The sequence below is a fragment of the Alligator mississippiensis genome, chromosome 6, assembly GCF_030867095.1.
Source record: "Alligator mississippiensis isolate rAllMis1 chromosome 6, rAllMis1, whole genome shotgun sequence".
Classification (NCBI taxonomy): domain Eukaryota; kingdom Metazoa; phylum Chordata; order Crocodylia; family Alligatoridae; genus Alligator; species Alligator mississippiensis.
In genome coordinates this window covers 99,229,580-99,249,728 of record NC_081829.1, presented here as the reverse complement: position 1 = coordinate 99,249,728, position 20,149 = coordinate 99,229,580, and the positions used below count along the sequence as shown (strand labels likewise).

General features: G+C 59.1%; 1 protein-coding gene across 2 annotated transcripts in view; it reads left to right on the top strand.

Annotated features, from left to right (window-relative positions):
- The first annotated feature begins 5,966 nt into the window (after positions 1-5,966).
- The window catches only part of TRIM8 (tripartite motif containing 8), a 31,448-nt gene continuing 17,265 nt past the window's right edge, over positions 5,967-20,149 (top strand). Inside the window, exons 1-3 of one of the 2 annotated variants that reach the window (XM_014595634.2) lie at positions 5,967-7,854; positions 7,963-7,989; positions 8,181-8,828. In XM_014595634.2, the coding sequence (XP_014451120.1) occupies positions 8,259-8,828 (570 nt within the window). In that variant the 5' untranslated portion in view covers positions 5,967-7,854; positions 7,963-7,989; positions 8,181-8,258. The remainder of the gene's footprint in view (positions 7,855-7,962; positions 7,990-8,180; positions 8,829-20,149) is intronic. The other variant, XM_006278711.3, reaches the window with a different exon arrangement.

Here is a 20,149-nt window from a genome sequence, read left to right as displayed (position 1 = left end):
ACCTGGGGCTGTGTTCCCGTCCCTCCTCTGCCCACGTCTCCGGACAGAGATGCAGGGAAGAAGGGTCCGTGGAGATGTGGGGGGGGGCCTGGCTGATGTTCTCCCCCTTGGGACCTTTGTCATTAACCTCTGACCTTCGCCCGTCCCTCGTTTGCCGTCCCAAGTAATCTATTGCTATGCATTTCATGGCCTCCCGAATTGAGGGAGGCGTAGAGCTTTCCTGGCGGGCCTAGGCCTGCTGCCCTTTGCAGGACACGTGAGCTTGGCTTCAGGAAACTTGGCTAAAGTAGTTTGGAAACTGGTCCTTCATTTTTGGGAGCCCACGGCCAGGGTTTGGCTTTGCAGAGGCGGGGAGCCGTCGACTCCAATCGGAGCCGTGGTTGCCTTGGGGTTTCTGAAAACTGGGCACTTCCAGTTGGGTAGCCAGGATCAGCGATGCCTGTTGGCTAGGTTGGCCTGAGAGTCCAGCCCTGAGTTTTCTCAGCTGCAAACCAGAAACAAGGAGTCCAAGAAATAGTCACCCAAGGGCTCCGAGATCCTGGGGCGGAAGAGTCTGAGAGAAGCGAGACGTACGATTCGGCTAGAAATCCTCCGAGTGCTCGATGTCCAAAAAGAAACGCCGCTGACTTGCATCGTCCCTCTTGGGCAAGGGTTTAACTTGGCCGGTGAATGTGGCGCATGTGCTCGGGAAAGAGATCTGCGGGATCTGAAAATGCGGGAGACCGAAGCCCGCGCTTTACCTGCAGATACGATAGTGCGAACGCTGCTCAGCCTGCCTTCCCACCCGTCCGTTTCTGGAGAGCTGAAGAGACGTCTCTCCCCAGGCCTCTGGGCTGAAATAGCTGGTAACGGGCCAGCGAGGTCCGTGGCCTTTCAGACACAAGCTCCCGTCCAGTTGGAGCTGGCCCCAAACCCACCAGCTTGTGCACAAAGAGCGTCAAGCAACCGCCGGCCTTGCCCGGAAAGTCTTGCAATCAGGTTAATGGGGGAAGCAGATTCAGACCCGGCATCCAGCTCCTGGCAGATTTAATCCAGAGTGAAACGCTTCCTCCAGCAAGAGCAGTGAGGTCTACGTGCGTCCTGCTGTCCTGGGTGCCACGGCGTAGACTGCCGCTCTGTGTTTTGCATGCCAGCCGCGGTCGTGCTCTCCCCAGGAGTACACCATATTGGGCTTGTCTACACCCCTTTTAAGTGGGATTAGCCTAAAATCACCATTTTTAAGGTGCATTAAGGGCACATGTCCACAGGTGCATGCCCTTAACGCGCCTTAAAAAATGGCAATATTAGGCTGACCTCACCTAAATTTGATTCCTGCTTAAAGCAAGTGCCCAAATTTAAGCCGGCCTAGCTAAGTTGCATCAGCCCACGCGTAATGCACACTAGTGTGGTGTGCGTCAGTGGATGCGTGCAGCATTAATGTGCATTAGCGTGGCTACACGTATGCTAATGTGACTTAGCTAATTTGATGGACTTTAATGCTCATTAGCGCGTCTACGTGTAGACGTGCACCTAAATCACCTTAAACAAAGGCGCATTAGTTTAGGCGCGTGTAACTACACGTGTAGACACACCCATTGTGTCATGCCCTAGCGTCTTCTCTCCGAGGATCTAAATGAGCTTCCTCAACACGGGTGAATTAAATCTCCAAGACAAATCGCTACTACGTCCATTTTCGAGATGGGAACACAGAGGCAGAGAGCGGTCATGCGACCTTCCCAAGGTCACACCGTGAATCTGTAGCAGAGTCGAGACCCATCTCCGGAGCCCTGACTCCCAGCCCTGCCCTGAGCACTCCTTGGTTGAAGGTTCGTTAGAGCAGGGTCTTGATTGGCACCAAGCACAGAGCGATTTTTAATCGCTGCTCTATTTCCGCGCCCCTCGGCGCTCTGCTAGCGGGAAGTGCAGTTAGGTTAGAAACATCTTTTTCCTCCCAGCACCCCAGCACATCCGACAGCAGTTGGATACACAACCCCCACCCCCTCCTGTGAAAGCAGCTGCTGATAAGGAGATTGGCAGGAGAGGCCTGATAACAGATACACCACTGTGTTTTCTTGCAAGCAAAGAAGAGAATTGCCCAATCTCTGGAAGGAGACAAAAGAGCCAGGAAGTTTGTGATTTAAAAAGACCCTCATGGGCGAAACATTGAAGTGGGGAAATAAGTGCATCTGAAAAGTGCGGGGACAGAGTGATGGCCTGATCCTGCTTTCAGGGCCCATCGACTGAGAGCTGTGCGGGGTCACAAGGGGCTCCCATCCCATCAGGCCAGGGTTTCTGGTATCCCGGGGCAGCCGGGCAGATCTCAAGGCCCCGGGCAAGAGGAAGCTGTTGGAAGAGCGGGATCAACCTGCTAGTTGCTCGCCTCCGTGCCTGGAGGCGAGACGGTGCATCTCATACGGGTACCAGAGGACGGGGAGGCAGGCTGCACTGGAGTCACCAAGCACGGGGACCACTGGGCAACCCCGGCTGGACTCATCTACCAGTTCGCCGTCCCCTTTTTGTGAGAGCCGCGGCTCGGGCCTGGGTCTGCAGGCAAAGTATAGGTCTGGTTTGTCGGGGCGGCTGTACTCCGGTGAGGCAGACCCCGGTCTCCTTGCACAGAGCCTTGCAGATCTCGGTGGAAGTGCAGATCTCCAGAAGGCAAGGCCACACATACCGTACCTTGTAAAAGGGGCTGAGATCACAGATTGCTGGAGGAGATTAGCAGCTGCTTCCCCTAACCGGGCTGGCTGTGAAATCCCGGCTGCCCTGGGGACAAGCCCAGCTGCACTGGGACTCGGGGTCACTGCAGCTGAATGACACGCAGTAGCACAGCCGTGCCCAGCACAGAAGCTCACTGTGATGGCAGGGATGGGGCAGGCGTAGGTGGAACCGCTGGGGAATTGCCGCTTGCTCAGCCCCTGTGCCCGGGTCTCTTAACAACCTTTGCAGCAGCAGGCCGTCGGCCACTGTGGCCCCTGCTTTACCTGGGCCAGGGTTGGGTGCCATGTGTTGTGTTGTGTTGTGTTGTGTTGTGTCGGGAGCGACCCTGAAGTTGGGCTAAGAGGTTAGACAACGATTTGCCCGGGATGGTTTGGACAGGGATGACCCCGCCTCAACCAGGGCATTGGACCAGATGACGTCCAGAGGTCCCCTCCAGCCCCGCTTCTCCAGGACGTTATGAGGGCAGGAGAGGGGCCTCTTCACCCCGTGTGCAGCTGGATGAGTGCTAGTGACAAACGTCACGCGGGTGCACAGCACCGGCAAGCCCACAACAGCTTCAAGCGTGGTCAGCGGTTCCAAGTCTAATGATCACGTATGATTAGCTGCTCTGGACTCACTTGAGCTGGGGGTTCAGAGTCAGATCTTCCCTTCCCAAGGAAAATGAGTGCTTGTTTCTTCTCCCTCGCTCCAGGATGCGGAGACTGCCCTCATCCCTGAACACGGGTGTCTGCCCCTTACCCTTGGGGAGCCAACGCGGCACTGCCGGAGGGAGGCAGATCTCGCTCTCCAGCCTGTATCTTCTGAAGAAGTAACTAAGGGAGGAGACATCAGATACCCTTCACATGTGTCACAGGCTGGAGTGGAGCTGGGGAAAGCTGGAGGCAGAAGCCCTAGGCCAAAGCCCAGCTTGAGAGAGGAGCTTCAGGGATAACACGGCTTCCCTTTGTCAGACAAAGTGTGGGCTCCCCCGGGATCCTCGGAGTACAATGCCATGCTGCAGTAGCAGGGGATGCGGCTCAGTGACCGGGCCTGTCCCTTTGATCCTCCCTTCTTCAAATGGCTGCATCAGGATCCGTTGCATTTTGGACCAGAGTAAGTCAGAGGCAAAATAAAACGCTAATATCCCACCTCCCCCAGGCCTCCCGGCTTGAGGTGCTCCGACCGGCCTCAACATGCAGAGTTGCACAGGATCCCAGGCTCAACGCAGAGACCAGCAAAGGGCAGGTCAGCACATCTAGCGGGGTGAGCAAAGCCGGAAATACGTCTACACCGTTGACCTTTGCCGAGGGAAGAGATCAGGATAACTGTGAGCTCTGACAAACCAGGATGGGCGCCTAGAGCCAGGAAGGCTTTTCATGCAGGAACAAACCTGGCGTCGCCAACTCTCACCGTGTCCATGCAGCCCTCATGGCGCCGGGTGCTGCCCTAACCGCTGAAGCTCCCGTGCTCATGTCATGCAGGGAGGTCCTGCCACGTTGTGATGTGAAAATCTCCACTTTCATGTTCTTTATGAGAGTAAATGCCTTGCTTTTAGCATTCGGAGAATCCTGGCGTCTAAAAGGGACCTTGAGGGCCCTCAAGTCTAGGCCAACTGGGCTGGAAGGGACCTCGGGGGGGGTCACATCTAGTGCAACCCCCTGCTCCGAGCAGGACCAGCCCCAACTGCATCATCCCAGCCGGGCTTTGTCTACATGGGTTTTGAAAACTCCCAAGGATGAAGCTGCCACCACCTCTCGGGGTAACCTACTCCAGTGTTTTACTACCATCCTCATGAGAAAAGTCTTCCCAATTTCTAACCTCAACTTCCCTTGCTGCAGCCTGAGCCCATTGCTCCTTGTCTTGTATCTGCCCCCACTGAGAGCAGTCCAGCTCCATCCTCTTTGCAGCCCCCCTGCAGGGAGGTGAAGGCTGCTAGTCAACCCCCCTCGGTCTTCTCTTCTGCAGACTAAATCAGCCCATTTCCCTCAGCCTCCCCTCACCAGTCCTGTCCTCCAGCCCACAACCATTTCCATTGCCCTCCACTGGACTCTCTCCAACGTGTCCACATCTTTGCTGTAGTGGGGCCCGCAGCTGGACACAGGACTCCAGATGTGGCCTCCCCAGTGCTGCATAGAAGGGAAGGATCACGTCCCTCCATCTGCTGGCAACGCTTCTACCCATGCAGCCCAGGATGCCGGTCGCCTTCTTGGCACAAGGGCACACTGCTGGCTCCTATCCATTTTATTGTCCCCTGTCCCCCCAGGTCCTTTTCTGCAGAGCTGCTGCCCAGCCCGTCACCCCCAGCCTGCCCCGGTGCAGGGGATCGCTCCCTCCTCCGTGCAGGACTTTGCACTTAGGCAGGAACGTTGCTCTAAGTCATCCCCTTCCACCCTCTTATGCAGCGTTGAGCTGACAGAATTGGTTTGGACAGGGCCGATCCGGCCTCAGACGCGTGGATGTGACCTCTGCAGGTCCCTTCCCAGCCCACGGCTCGGGGAGGCTGCGATCCAGTGCTCCTGCAGCCTCCGCCGGGGAAGGAGAAGCTGGAAACGTGGACACATGCCGTTTACAAAGAGACCCTCGTGGTTTCTAAGCCCCGCTCAAAGGCCAGGGTGGTGATTTCCAAACCCTTCTCCTTGCTGCCTGGTCCCCACAAGGACAAACCCAAGTCCTTGCAGGATCCCAGGCACCGCGCCTGCCCCAGCTGTTGGGGCCATGGGCAGGAGGGTCACTTGGAGCCCCTTAGAGCAGGAGCAGGCAATTATTTTGGGTGGACGGCCGCTTACTGAGTTTTGGCATGGGATTGAGGGCTGCATGACAGCCAGCCAGGGGCGGATAAATAGTAATTTTCTACATTTTTTAGGGACAGAACGGCTTGGCGGGCCGCATCCAGCCCGCGGGCCGCATGTTGCCCACCCCTGCCTTAGCAGCTTCATCCCGACGACCTCTCAGCAAGCATCTCTCCGATTTCAACCTCCCTTTGCCCTCTCCCCCGAAACGGCACCAAAAGTCTCTTCGAACCACACGGTCCCTTTCGACGAATACAAACGCCAAAATCGCTTGCAAAAAAAAAAAAAAAAATGTAAAAACAATTTAGTTGCAAAACGGTTGCGGCTGCCCCCCAGGCTCGGGGGTGCTCGGCGCTGCACGCCTCCCCCACCCGCCCGGAGCAGTGGGCCCCTCCGCGCCGGGCGGGCCGCGGCCCCTTTAAGGAACGCTGGGCTCGGAACGTTCAGTGTTGAATGTATCAAATTGTAGCGGGTCACGTGACGCGGCGGAGCCGCAGCCGGAGCAGCAGCCGGAGCCGGGCGGGCGGCGCGGGACGCGGCAGCGGGAAGGGCGAGGCCCGCAGGCGGCCCCTGCCCGCGGGGATGAGCCGGGACCGGAGCCCTTGACCGCCCTCCCTCGCTCGAGCGCTCGCAGGGGGCCGCAGCCCGGCTTTTGGGGCGGGGGAGCCGCGATGCAGCCCGGCCTGCCCCCCTAGCCCCGAGCCGTGCCCCTGACAGCCGAGCCCCCCAGCCCCTGCCCGTCTCGGCCCCATGAGCCGGCCCAGCTGATCCCCACCCACCATACCTTCTCCTTTTTTTTTTTGCCCCTTCCCCTTGGCAAAGGGGGCAGTATTTTGTTGCCCCCCCCTTCATCCTCCCCTTTTCCCTGCCCCCTTCTTGCTCTCCCGCTGGCGAGGGGCTCGGGGCGGCCTGCCGGGGGTGTCGCAGAGGGGCGAGGACGGAGCAGCAGGCCTCTGGGGTGTAATCCGCTCCCTTTTTTTATTCTTTTTTAATTTCCCCCCCCCCCCCCCCAAAAAAAGAGGGGAAAAAGCACAAAAAACCAAGATGGCTGGAGGTGGCGGTGATGAGCGGGTTGGCTTCTTTTTTTTTTTGATCTGATGATAAAGCCGAGAGGCTACAGCAGCTGGCGTTGCTCGGGCTCGGCGCGGAGTTTCCCCTCGTTCAACTGACACATCAGGCGCCGACTTTGCGGGGTGGTGCCGCCACCAGATCCAGCTCCTTCTTTCTCTCTCCTTTTTTTTTTTTTTTTAATTATTATTATTTTTTTGTGACGAGGTTTTTTGGGGGGGGGGTTTGCCCCTGAATTTAAATCCGCCCTTCTCGCTCTCTCGCTCTCTCGCGCTCGCTCTTAAAAGCCAGAGGAAGAGAGCGAGGCAACTCAAAATGGCTGAGGATTGAATAGATCCTGCTGGAATTGTACATTTCAGCACTCTCCTTTGAGCTTTTTTTTTCTCTCTCCTCTCTCTCCTCTCACCCCCTTCGCAGGCTGGATCTAAAAGGAGGAATAGCTTTCATGTCAGAGGGAAAACAGAGAAGAGGAGGAAAAGGAGGGGGCAGGGTTTTTCATTAGCAGTTGAGAAATTCCTTTTCAGTTTGATCAAGGCATGCCTGCCTTCCTCCCAGCGACCGAAATCCTCAGCATTTGATTTGATTTGATTGTCTTATTTCGGATGATTTTCTTTTTTTGGTGAGGGGGTTCGCTCGAATCGGGAGACCTCCAGCTTCTGAAAGAAGCCAGGCGCGGCGGCGGCGGCGGTTTTTAAAGCCCACCCTTAGTGAGGATTTAGAGCAGGTTGCTTTTTTGCTTTTTTTTTTTTCCCCTTCTTCCCCCAAACCGATTTCTTCTTCATTCCTATTTGTGCAAGGAGGAAGGGGCTGGGAGGTTTCCTTTGGCTCCGGGCTGGATTTTCATCTGAATGACTGACTGACCCGCGGAGCTTTCCCATCCAAGATTCGCCACCAAAAGCCTTTTTCCCCCGTTTTTTAGGCTGCTCGGCTGGGTTCGAAGCAAATCGTTGGGGCGCTTGCAAGAATCCAGCTTGTCATTTAAGGTTTTTTTTTTTTGGTTTTTTTTTTTTTAATTTAATATCATCCTCCTCCCACTTGGATCTTAACTCTTTGATTTTTATTTTGAAAGACTTGAATTCCTAATTCCCCTCAGGGAGACAAGGAGGAAAACAATAATAAAATAAAAATCGGAGGCAGGCTCTTCTCTGGGGCTCTGACCAGGTTGGTGGGAGGGGGACCCAACCTCCCTTTAAAAATCCTGAATGTCAGTTGCCAACCTAAGACGCGAAAAGTCAAATCCGGAGTGCTAAATTTAGGAGGTTTATATGGAACTTGGACTCTGCGACTGGATTTTGTATGGATTTTTTTGCAACCTTTGGTAAGTTTCGATTCGCCGTCTGGAAGCGCAAGAAACAAACTGCTCTCTAGCCTCGTTTCAAATTGCGGGTTCTCCACCCAAAAGCTTCTGTCTCTCTTTTTTTTTCAGCTGTTCATGCCGGGTCTTAGTCGAATCGTATGTATCGATTTCTGTTGTTTGATTGTGCTCGATTTGATTTGATTTGATTGATTTTTTTTTTTTGATTTTTTTTTTTACCTGTGCGTTTTAGGCTCTGTTGTCTTAGTTCCTTTCCAGCCTGTGTCTGCATATGTGATTTCTGTTTTCCCTTCTCAAATAGCCATTTACCGTGAGACTTCCTATTGCAGGGGGGGAACCCAGTTTCCGTCTGCATCTGTAGCTCTAGCTGAGATATTGCGAGAGAAACTGTAAATAGATCAGCAGACATGGCTGAGAATTGGAAGAACTGTTTCGAAGAGGAGCTGATCTGCCCCATCTGCCTGCATGTCTTTGTGGAACCTGTTCAACTTCCTTGCAAGCACAATTTCTGCCGGGGCTGCATCGGGGAGGCGTGGGCCAAAGAGACGGGGCTCGTGCGCTGCCCCGAATGCAACCAGGCCTACAACCAGAAGCCCAATCTGGAGAAGAACTTGAAGCTGACCAACATCGTGGAGAAATTCAACTCGCTCAACCTGGAGAAGACGCCCTCGGTCTTGCATTGCGTCTTCTGCCGCAGGGGCCCCCCGCTGCCGGCCCAGAAGATCTGCCTGAGGTGCGAGGCGCCCTGCTGCCAGTCTCACGTGCAGACCCACCTGCAGCAGCCCTCCACGGCCCGCGGGCACCTCCTGGTGGAGGCGGACGATGTGCGGGCCTGGAGCTGCCCCCAGCACAACGCCTACCGGCTGTACCACTGTGAAGCGGAGCAGGTCGCCGTGTGCCAGTTCTGCTGCTACTACAGCGGGGCCCACCAGGGACACTCCGTGTGCGACGTGGAGATCCGTCGCAACGAGATCCGGGTAAGTGGCCCCCGCGGCGTGCTCGGCGCTGTACGGGATGAGCCCTCGACCGCGCGGTTGGCGTCCGCCTTGGCCAAGCTGGGAGGTCTTACGGGGGTCTTGGCCACTGCGCTAGCGTGGCTGCTCGCTCCTTCCCCTTGGCGCGCGCTTCCCCCACGGGGCCAGGTGGCACGCGAGGTCTGCCCACGCTGAACCCCCCTTGCCACGGCTACGGGGGGGATTTTCCACCTCTGCCCCTGAAGCCGTTGGACGTGGGCAACCTGCCGTTGGATGGTGGGCCACCGCGGCATAGCCGACCCCCCGCCCCGCCGGTCCCGCAGCCACAATTTGACGTAACGCCCGTTCTCGGTGCTGCGCGAGGGGCCTGGCGGGCGCGGGGATAGAAAGGAGGAAGTAAACAAAAGCAGACGTGTTAATCTGCGCCGGGAGGGTGGGGAAGAGACCCCCGGGAGCGGGGCACCGGATCGGGTGCCTTCCTCCGTGGCTGCTCAGACAATGGCGAGGGGGAACCGGTGGCATACTATTGGACGGGAACCTTTTTGCACCGCCCGATGACAATGGGCCGTCGAGCTGCCTAGCAAACTCGTTAGCTCCGTGGAGGACGGAGGTAACTCGCTGAGACGGCTAATCGTGGGCGCCGCATAGGTGCGCTGTGCTGCAACCCGTCCTCCCGGCGGGGCAGGCTGGCGGGGCCGGGCGCCCGGCCCCGTGATCTGCCCATCGCCTGGGAAACAACAAAGAGAGGATCCTCTCCTTTGTAAGGCCCATCAATGTCAAATCGCTGTCTCCTTTCTCTCCCCACCTCCTGCAGCCCAGCTCTACCAAAATCCAGGGCGCCCCCCGCCCCCGTGCGCCCATTGCCTCGGGAGCCGGGTGGTGGGGCAGGATGTCCTTGGCCCCCGGGCTCGGGGTGGTGCGTGGGGTGCAGGGGAGGATGCTGGCACAAAATGGGCCTCTTTTTTTAAATTTTTTTTCCGCTGGTGGGGACTGGGCTTGACATTTGCTCTAACAATGGAGAGTTTGTGGCAGGGAGAGGGCTGAGACACGTCCCCGGCCCCGAAGCAGCGCGGAGCCCTGGGATTTTTGCAAGGCGGTGCCCAGAAGTGGAATAATAGGGGGTTTTGTCCGTCGGGACCACAGGGTTGTTGCCGGGTGGCCCCTCCTCTGCCGGGTCCCGAAGCCCTCGGGCCTTTGCTTCCCCGGCTCGTCAGACCCTCGCAGAGAGGCCCTCGAATTCCTCCCAGCATCGCAGCCACGCAGAATAAATATTTAACAATGAATTGAATGGTGATTACTGTAAAACGGGGATGATTTCCTGTGTATTTTAATGTTGCCAGAATGAGTCACCCTTCAGCCATAAAAAAAAAAAAAAAAAAAAGAAGAAGTCATAAATAAAAATTGCAGCATAATTACCTTCTAGTTGGATGGCTGGGCCCGGCCCGGCGGGGCGGGGGCCTGGGGAGAGAGGAGCTGGCATGGAGGGATGGGAAGGGGATTTTCCTCCCTGGTTTTGGGGGGAAGCCAGAGGCCGTGGTGGAGATGCTCGTGGCTCCGCTTCCTGCCCACCCACGGGAAGGGGGAAATCCAGCCGGGCCGGGGGAAGTGCTGCCGTGAGCCCGTCACTAGGAGTTTGTCTCTTTGTGGGGCAGATGCTCGGCCCCAGAGATGCCGCGGGTCTGGAGCCAGCAGCGGTCGGGAGCCCGTTGCGTGGGATTCCCAGGGAGCCGACACGGTTTTTCCAGCTCTGTTTCCAGGCTGTCCTGGAACGGCCAGGCGGAGCCTCTCGCAGCGTCGAGCCAAACCCTGAGCCTCTTGCCCAGCTTCTCTGGTGGGAATTTGGGAGGCAGAAGGGCCCAGTGGGCTCAGCCCAGCTTTGGGCATCGCTGGGGTCCAGGCCCAGCTCGCCTATGGCTGAGGACCGGTCTCCTGCCTCAGCCCCGCTCTTCCCCCATCGTTAAAGCAGCGAGAAACCCCCTTTCCCCCAGCTGCCGAAGGCCAAGGTGGTCGGTAGGATTTGGCCCTCTTCATACCCCTGTGCTCCTTGGCAGCCAGGCAAGAAACCACGGCTTTCCGACAGCGGTCAGGGCCTGAGAGTCCGCAGTCCGTGCCCGTCCTCCTGCAGCCAGGGTCGCTGTTGGCTGTCGCAGAATTAATTAGAAGTGGGGCGAATCCCTCGTTAGCCCCGGAGGGAGCCAGGGAAGGCAGGACGAGCAGAGTTGGGGTGCTGGTGCGGATGGGTGAGTGCCCCTTAGCTGGGGAGAGCTGGGAGAGGGGGAAGGCGCTGAGAGCTAGCGCACGGCTGTTTGCTCCCCGTGTCCCGCCGAGCTGCTCTTGGGGGGCGCGGGGGGCTGTAATGAGGAGATCGGGGGCTCGGCCTGGTTTTGCATGCTGGGACCTCGCCGAGGTGCGCTGGTCTAGCGGGCGCGTGAAACCCAGCCGTGGCAAGAGCCTGGGGCTGAGCTGGCCACGGAGGTCCGGGGCAGGAGATGATGGTAATTTGGTGGCGCTGGGCATGGCTTCCCCAGTGTGCCCAGCCTGTTCCAGGTGGCCCTGCCTGGCTTGTCTTGCCCACCTGTGCGGTCTCTGGGAGGGGATCCACCCCACTTTGTGTCGGCGCTACCACCTGGGCAGCGCCCCGTAACAAGAGGAGGCCTCCGGGTCCCGGGCTCAGCGAGGGTGTAGGGCAAGGTGCACGCGGCGTGAAGGCCGTGCTCGGGTGCAGCGTTCGTACAGCGCCTGGCACGCACGGCCCTGATCCGTGACTCCTGGCGCCTGGCATCAGGCAGACGGCACATACAGCGTGCGGTGAGGCTCTCTCTCACGTGCACGGTGCATTTTTTTCCTCCCTCTCTGACACGGTTTTTCCCCTTAATTTCCTGTTTTTGCAGCATTTAAAACAAAACCTGAACCCTCGGTGGTGCTGCTTTGACATTCGGTTTGTCTAGAGGCACCCGCCCGGCTCGGGGGGGGCACTCCTTTCCTTCCCGCTGTGCATCTCGTGGTCCTTGCTCTCTCTTCGAGCGGGACCTGTTTCCCACCCTGGAGAAACCCCAAAACCCCTCAACCCCCCAGCAGCACATTGCTTCCAAATTGTGAGCTCGTGCAGTTTGTCTGCAGAGAAAACAGCTGCATCCGATGCTGGTGCCGTGTAGCAGGGGGTGCAGGGAGGAAGCCCGGCAGAAGGGCACGTTTCACCCCAACCTCGAGCTGCTGCCCTGGGTTTTGCAGCACAGGCCACTGATCTAGACCCGTCAGCGTGTCCCCCTCCCCCCGCGCACTTGGGGATTCAAGATGCCGTTTCTAGCTATCGCCGCAGCCTTGCTTTCTGCAACGGGGACCCAGCAGGGTTTTGGTCCTGCTCTTCACCGAGCTTTGAAGGCGGAGCTGCGGATGCAGGCCGCGGGGAGAGATTTCTTCTGTCTTATACCCTTTTTTTAATTTTAATTAATTAATTGTTTTTGCAAGGATGCCGTTTTCGGTGAGGCCTTCCGAGCAGCGCTCCCTCTGCAGGCGCTGTGCCGGCATAGCCCTGTCCGTAGAGGATTTGGTTCGTGGGTGGGGAAAGAGGGTTTTTTGGCTCTGTGGTTAGTCGGAGGGAATTTTTTTTCTTTGAATCACCCAGGTAGCCGGGTTGAATTCCTCCTCCCTTTGAAATACCAGAGGACGGGGAAGTTGGCGCTTGCCCGTCGAAAAGTATGAAGCGCGTGGGGGAGAAGAGGGGTGGGGGACGATCCCTGTGCAAATGCACCTTGTGGCAGCGAGGTGGGGGCAGTTTGGTGCAAACCTCAGCCTGGTTCTGGCTTTTCCTACCCAGCTTCATCGACGGCTCCAGCAAGGAGCCACACCTGGTGGCTTGCTGATGGCCCCAAAGGGCAGGGCTCTTCTGGACCCACAGAAAATGTCAAGGCCCCGGACTGGGGTGACTGGGACCAGCAGGGGCTGTGGGCTTTTGCAGATCAGGTGGATGTTTCCCTTTTTATTAAAAAGGAACAGGTTTGGTAGCTTGTGCCTGGGGTTTGATTTCGGAGGTGTAGCCGTTCTCCAGGCGGCGGCTGCATGCGTGTGGATGCACAGCCGTGCTTTTCACCAGCACCATGGCGGAGGTCAGGATTTGTGACACCGGGCACATTTTCCTTGTCTCTTTGCTTGCACCGTTCTCGCCTGTAGCAGATCCCAGGGGGCCAGGCCTCGGCGCCGGAGGAAATCCCGCAGGGGCTGCCTGCACCCCCCGGCCCCGGGGTTTTGACAGTCATCGCTGTGCCTGGAAGTGTGGAGAAGGGGGGGTTGCACTGATTCACTAGCTGGAAATCCGGTGAGCTCAGCAAGGCTTACACCAGGCGCAAATTTGCTCCTCGGAGCCTGCGGGGAAGAAGGGTGGTGCCTCGCATTCTTGGGCCATTGTTGAGCTCAGCTGGCCGGGCCTTTCCTGGCCGGGCCGCGGATAGAAATATGCGTCTCCTCCTTCGCTTTCCCGTCTCCGGCTCGCGCCTGCCGCTCCGCTCGGGCCTTGCAGCGCCGTGGCATGCGGACAGCTGGCAGTCGCAGCTGCTTGCGACGGAGCCCCGTGCCCCTGCGCTTCCCACAGGCTTCGGCGCGAGCGGCGGAGACCGTGAGAAACGGAGAGGCCGCGGCCGGGCCGGGGGACGGAGGCGAGGGTTTTGGGCGTGGAGCTGGTGAAATGAGCAGGCAGCCGAGCCCCGTGGGAGGCGCCAGGCGGAGCGGCGGGGGGCTCGTGCTGTGACGTGGAGGGGGCGTGCGGCTGGGAGACGGATGTGCCGCGTAGCGCTCAGCGCCTCGTCGCCCAGGGGCCTGAACTGCCTCGGAAACGGCACAGACGAGGCCTCTCTGCACCCCCGGGGGTAGATTTAACCCAGTTTATAGCTCGGAAGACCGAGGCAGAGATCTCCTGGCGTCCAATGAACCTTGTTCGAATAGCAAGAAGATGATGGCGGGAGCGAGGGAGGGAGGGAATGGTTCTCCCCTGCCACAAAGAGCAGGACGAGCGGCAGGCGGTTCGAACCGCGGCGAGGAAGCATTAGATTAAATCTCAGGGAAAACCTTCCCGGGTGTCGGAGCAGCAGGACGGCGGGCCAAGCCGCCAGGGCGAGCTGCGCAGTCGCCTTCCCCGGAGAGGCTGGACGGGCGCGTGCCCAGGAGGGGCCAGGATGCACGCGCGGGGTTGCACTGGCCGATCCCCGTGTTTCCGGGGAGGGGTGCGTGGATCCCCCCAGGCCCGTGCACCCCGGTGATCCCAGACAAGCCTTGCCAGTTGCTGCTGCCCTTCTGGGAGCCTGGACATCTCGAGCCATCTCCCACGGCCGTGCTTGAGCCTGCGAAAACACAGCTGGTCGCGGCAGGCCTCGGTCCTCACCCGTGTGGGTTAGTCTGAACCAGCCCGGGGTGTTTATGCAGCGCCGGGCGCCGCAGGAGCAAGGCTGGCTCTTGTGCCTGGGGTCTCCGCACCGGAGAGGGGAGCAAGGGCTGATGGGGGCAGCCGAGACGCACGTCCGAAGACCTAGCAGAAGGGGGAGGAGGTCTCCGTCCCTCCGCTCTGCTGCAGCAGGGCCCGATCCTGCTCTGCACTCCTCCGGGTTTGGCCCCGGTCGCTTGGAGCAGATCGCCGCGGTGGGGGCGGGGAGCGCCTTTGGACAGCCTCACAAAGGCCGCGGGTGGTTGCATCCGTGCAGCCGACCGCAAATAAAGGGCTCCTGCTTCCCGGCAGCCCTGACCGCTCTCCCTCCGGAGGGGCCGGCGCTCGCCTGCCGACCCGTTGGAGGAGCCCCCAGCTTGCCAGCCCGGTTGTGTTGCCCGCTTGGGTTGTGCGTTATACAAACCCCCTCGCCCTGGCGATCGAGTAGGGTTTTGGCCTTGTTGCAAGAGCCGGAACCCTCCGGCCGGGACAAAAGTAACCAGGAGACGGGCCGGAGAGGAGGGAGCTGATGCCGAAACAATGCCGTAGCCGAGAGAGCGGAGAGCTGCGCCGAGCATTCGGGGGCCTGGCAGCAGTGCCGCCCGCGCCTCTCGCGTGTTCGCTCGGGGCTCGATTCTGCTCCGAGGTGCACACGGGCACACACGTGCACACACGCACCTGCGACTCCCGGGCAAGATCCAGCTTGTGCTTTTTATTTCACCCAGGAGAAATAAAAAGCACAGCCCCGTGACGGGCGTTTCGCTTAGCTCGCTGGTACCAGGGGTCTGCTCTTGCTGTGGGACGTTACCCCAGTCCCTTTGCTCTTTGTGCCCCGGTTTCCTCCGCCGTAAAATGGGGGCAAACACTTCTTGTCCCCTGCAGTGGGGCTGGGCGGGTGCCAGGCCAGCCGACGAGGTAGCATCGTGTGGACGGATCGTGCCTGAGATTGCTGACGCGGCTCGGAGCCGTTCGGCTCCGGATGCACCAGAGAAGAGGAGGATTTTGTTGTTGCGGCCGGGAATTGCTCCCCCTTCTCTTCCACGCACCCAAGGGCAACCTGGCCCCTGCAGTGCTGTCCTCCCGCGCGCGATGCAGCTCTCTGCCGGTTTTAATTTAATGTTATTAAATTGCACTGGCAGTTTCCCTCGCAGCGTAAAGGCTTAATATAAACCCTGGCTCGAACCAGCGCTTCTGCAGGTTGAAGACCCTGTCCCCTGGCAGCCGGCCCCCTCCCCCCTTTGCGCTCCTGGTGTTTTGCTGGCACTGCAGCTACGCTCGGGTTTTGACGCTTGACTGGACGCAGCCAAATATCGATCGCTCTCGGAGGCCGGGTCTCTGCACCTCCCCAGCCGCTGGGAGGCAGCGACGGGGGCTGGCTGGGTGCGGGGAGCAGGGATGGGAAGGGCTCCCAGCCCGTGGATGAAATGCAGGGGCGCGCTTTCCTCCAGGCTGGGCCGGCCCCCATGGCAGGTTGCTGGCTTTGCAGGAAAGCGGCCGTGTGCTCAGACAAAGGGAGTGTGTGTGTGTACACGTATATGTATGCACATGTGTGTGTACGTGCCTCCCTTTGTTCTCATGGCCGGGCACACCGGACTCCAGCGGTCCCCCTCGAAGCTTGGCCTGCCCAGGCCGTGGGTAAGCAGGAGATCTGTGTCCCATCGCATCCTGCAGAATAGGAGGGATAGGAGTCCGCTCCCTCCTGCCATGTTTCCTCCACGGTTTTCATGGGCACCCCAACGCCGTCCGTCCCTGCAGAGGGAGGTGTGGGTACAGCTGCTTCCCTGGGGCCGGTCCTGGCAGCTTCCTGGGGACTGAATCTGAGCAGTCTGTGCACCAGCGACAGTGCCCGTCCCTCTTCCTGGCCAGCAGCGATTGCTGCTCGTATATCGATGCGCCGCTCCCCAGCACTGACCCACGCTGGAGCGGAGGGACGTACTCCCAGGGCCGTGATGCGCTCGGGTGTCATTGTCCGTCCTGTGACTTGCAGGGAAACTGAGGCACAGGCTGGGCACGAAGGATTTGGTCAGTGGCAGAGAGAGGGAGGGGTTTAGGAGCTAATCGCTGGTCTGTGATCCTGCCGAAGCACCCCGAGGAGGTTGTCGACGCTAGAGCCCGCCGGTCCAGTGAGCTGCGCGGCCCCGCGCCTTGCCCCGCGGCCGTCGGCTCGTGGGCTTCGGCATCGTGCGGTGCTGGGCCCCCGCCGGCCCGTTCCCGTTCCCTGACCTTGACTCTTGTCAAGGGCAGCCTGTGATTCTTGTCATCATCCGTTTCATTGCGTTCGCCAGCACTAATCTCCATTTATCAGAGTGCTCCACGGCGATCTAATAATACACCCCGGCACCACGGACAAAAGCCAAATCTTCAGCTGCGGGCCCGTGTTAAACTCAGAGGGACGGCTGCTGCAGTCCAAAAGGCCCGGAGCTGGCGGGGAGGAGACCAGAAACCCCCCCTGAATAGAAACCTTTAATGTCACACTTTGCACATGGGCTCTCCCTGCTTGGCTCGGCCATAGGGGCAAAGGGTGGGACAGAATTTGATCCGACGGGGGCCGTGCGGTGTCCTGGGAGTCCGGACTCCCGGCCCCGTGGTCAGCCCGAGCCAGGCCCTGCTGGGGGGAAGGGAGCCGGCGCGGACCTTGGAAGGTCGAAGCAGATTTCAGAGCCGACGCCAAAGCGCGCTGTGCAGATATCCAGGTAGCAAAGCAAACGGCCATAAAAGCAGGCGGCGGCCGGGCTCTGGCAGGGCTGGAAGTGCGGGGGAAATGTCCCGCTGTTGGAAGGCCGAGGATGGGGCTGAGAGCTAGAAGGTCCCGGGAGCCCCTCGACCCTCGCGAAGGGCCGGGCTCCTGCGCACTAGAGCTGCAGGCACCTTAGAGATTGGCACCGGGGCAAATGCAGGAGGGACTCCTAGGCTGGAGACCTCCTCTGACACCATCGCCATCCGTGGCCCCAGTCGAGTCACTTCACTTCCCTGCCTGCGTTCCCTTCTTGTGCAAATGGGGAAAAGGTGGGGTCGGTCTCCCATTGCATAGGTTGTCTGTTGGGGCAGGACCCAGGTGAGCGCCAGGGGTCTGAATCGGGAGCCCTTGTTCCCTCGGAGCTGCTTCCCTGCCCTGCAGTGGAAGCTGGAGCAGAGACTGGCAGGAGCACGCCATGCTTGTGCCCTTCCTGCCGGGTGCTGAGAGAGGCATGAAGAGAGACCCCTTTTGCCCTCTTTGCAGAGGGTACTCCATGGACTTGCTTCTCCCATCCCTCTGCTTCTCATTTGGCCCCGAAGCAGCGTGCTCGGTGTGGTTCTGTGTGCCCCGCAGATACCAGTGCCATCTGCACAGGGATAATGCTGAAATCCAGGGCAGCTGTTTCCAAGTTGGGGGCAGGACACAGACCCAGGCGAAGGGCTAAAGGTCTGTGGATGCAGCCTGCAGACCCTGCAGCCTATTGATGCTAGCGAGATTTTTGCCCCGGGCTTCTTGCAGCTTTCTGATGCCCAGCTAGTCCAAGCCCCGGCCCCTGAAAGTCAAACCCAAAAGAAAAATGATGCTTCAGGGTCTTAAGATCAATAGTGTCAAAGGCCGCTAATAAATCAGGGGAGATTAAAACCCAATGACAGGCCTCGAGATGTTTGCAGAAATGAGGTCTTTACGAGCGAACGGCCGCGATTAGTTATTCGGGGTGCTGCGTTCTGGCGTTACTGCCCTCCTGGCGTGTTGTACGCTGGGGGGGGCGCCTGTCCCTGCGACGTGCAGAGGCATCCTGGATAACTCGTGTCTCATTATATGGATCCAAAGCGGGCCTTTGGATGGGGAGTTTGGCGAATCCTTGGCTTGGCAATGCAGGGGGCTGGCTGGACGGCTCAGGAAAGCCCTGCCAGCTCGGCTCCGTGTCGCTGAAGTTTCCGAGGGAAAGGTCCATTCAGATGTGCTTTGAGGTGAAGGCAATTTAGCTCGGGGGCTTTCGGAGCTGGAGAGCTGGTGGGTGGAGGACGGTGCGGATGACTTGGGGCACCGCAACCACGTCCCTTCTGCTCAGCCGGGCCCAGCGGTGCGGTCGGAGGGATGCGTCGCACAGGTGTGAGGAGCGTGCACGGACGTTAGCAGGTGGCGGGTAAGGGAGCCCAGATTCAACCCGGCCTCGATCGGCTGGTCTGAAAGGAATCGGATGAAATTCAAGTAAGGACAGGACCGAGCAGGAAGCGGCGGTCTTCAACTGCAACGAGGGGGATGTCGAGCCTGATCTAGGAAGACCTTCCTCCCCGGTAAACACCGGAACGGATCCCCTGGCGAGGCCGGGGAGTCTCCGTCGTGGCAGCGGTGACGTGTGGCTTAGACGAGGCTTGTTGGGGGTGGTTTAGACGGGGCCGATCCTGCCCCGAGCCAGGGGGTGGACGAGGTGACCGCCTGAGGCTTCTTCCAGCCCTGTTGTGTGTTTCTGAGAGCCAGCGAGCAGGGTTATATTCCCAAGGTCCCCTGTGCACCGGGCGGGTTTGCACAGATAAAACAGCGGGCAAGATTTTCCAGTTTTCAGTAGCGCGCTGTTGTCCTCGCTGCCCTGCCCTGCCCTGCCCTGTCCTGTCCTGACTGCCCGTTCAAGGGCAGCCGGGCCAGCGGTTCTGCTCCGTTCAGCTTGCAAAAGAGCACAAAGCCCGTGCGCTAGGAAATGCTGCTCCGTGGCATAGCCAAAAAGGTGGTTTTTTTAGGATTAATTCTCCATATCTGCAGGGCTAAAAGCACTACCCTACCTTGTCCTCTCCGGTTTTCACCGGAGGTCCCTTCAGAGGATCATCCCCAAGAGCTTTTGCAGCCAGCGACTGGATGAGCAGCACTTCGGGCTTTCACAGAGAGGACGTTTCTCCTGGTGCGTCTCGGGTGTTTGAGTTAATGGAGTGTAAATGAAAGCCGGGCGCTCGGGCCGGCTGCAGGCACAGCTGCTGCGCCACGGACTGGTAGCTGCAGGTCCTGGTTGCCAGCCCGAAAGGCACGGGGAGCTCCCACCCTTCACCCCCGGTATTTCCCTGTGATATCAGAAGGGCCTGGCAGTTTCTCGACAGGTCCAGAGAGCGGGGAAGGGGTCACCGAGAGGCAGGGAATGAGCAACCCCGGCTTCGCTCCAAACGGCAGATGCCCCCGAGGTCGGTGACATTTGGCCTGCTGGCACCGACACGGGCACTGGCACTTCCAGGCCGTGTGCTTGCACGAGGATTTGCCATGCCTCGTGCAGTGCGGGGTGGAAGGGCCCGGTCCACAGCAAGGGCAACAGTGCTGAGCCCCGACCCTCTTGGGCCCCAGTGCCCAGGAAGGTGATTACCGTATTTTCTAGCATACAACATGCCCCCAATAAGATACGCGCCTTGTTTTTTTGAAAGGCAGAATGAAGAAGAAAAAGTAGATCTTTCCTTGAGAGCCTCGGTTGCGGGGAGGGAGAGAAAGCATCCTGCAGCCGGATCCTAGAGAGCCCGGCAGCCATGACCATATTTCCTCATGTATAATATGCATCTTGATTTCCAGCAGCTGAAGTTTAGGGGGAAAAGGGTTGTGTTGTGTGCCAGAAGGTACAGCATCTCCCTTCTCGGGCACGGCGAGCTCCTTTCATGCCAGGCATCATGAACCTGCAGAGCTCCCTTCCCCGAGGCGTGGCGGAGGCGAATGATTTAAGAGCCCTCCAAAGAGCAGACGCTTGGAGATAACCGCGGGAGCCCGGCGGCTCAGGATTGCACTGCTTCCTCGATCTGGATTCAGTCTGGCTGGAGCCCAGTGCAAAGTGGGGTAAAGGAAACTGGGTGCGTTCAGCTTCCCTCATACTTCAAGCCTTACAGCAAACCCCGTGGGGCTGCTGTTGCCTGGCCCGCTGCGGCGGGAGGAAGGGTTCCCCATCGGAGACCGGACGATGGGCCTGCCCCGACCCGCGCCCATCTG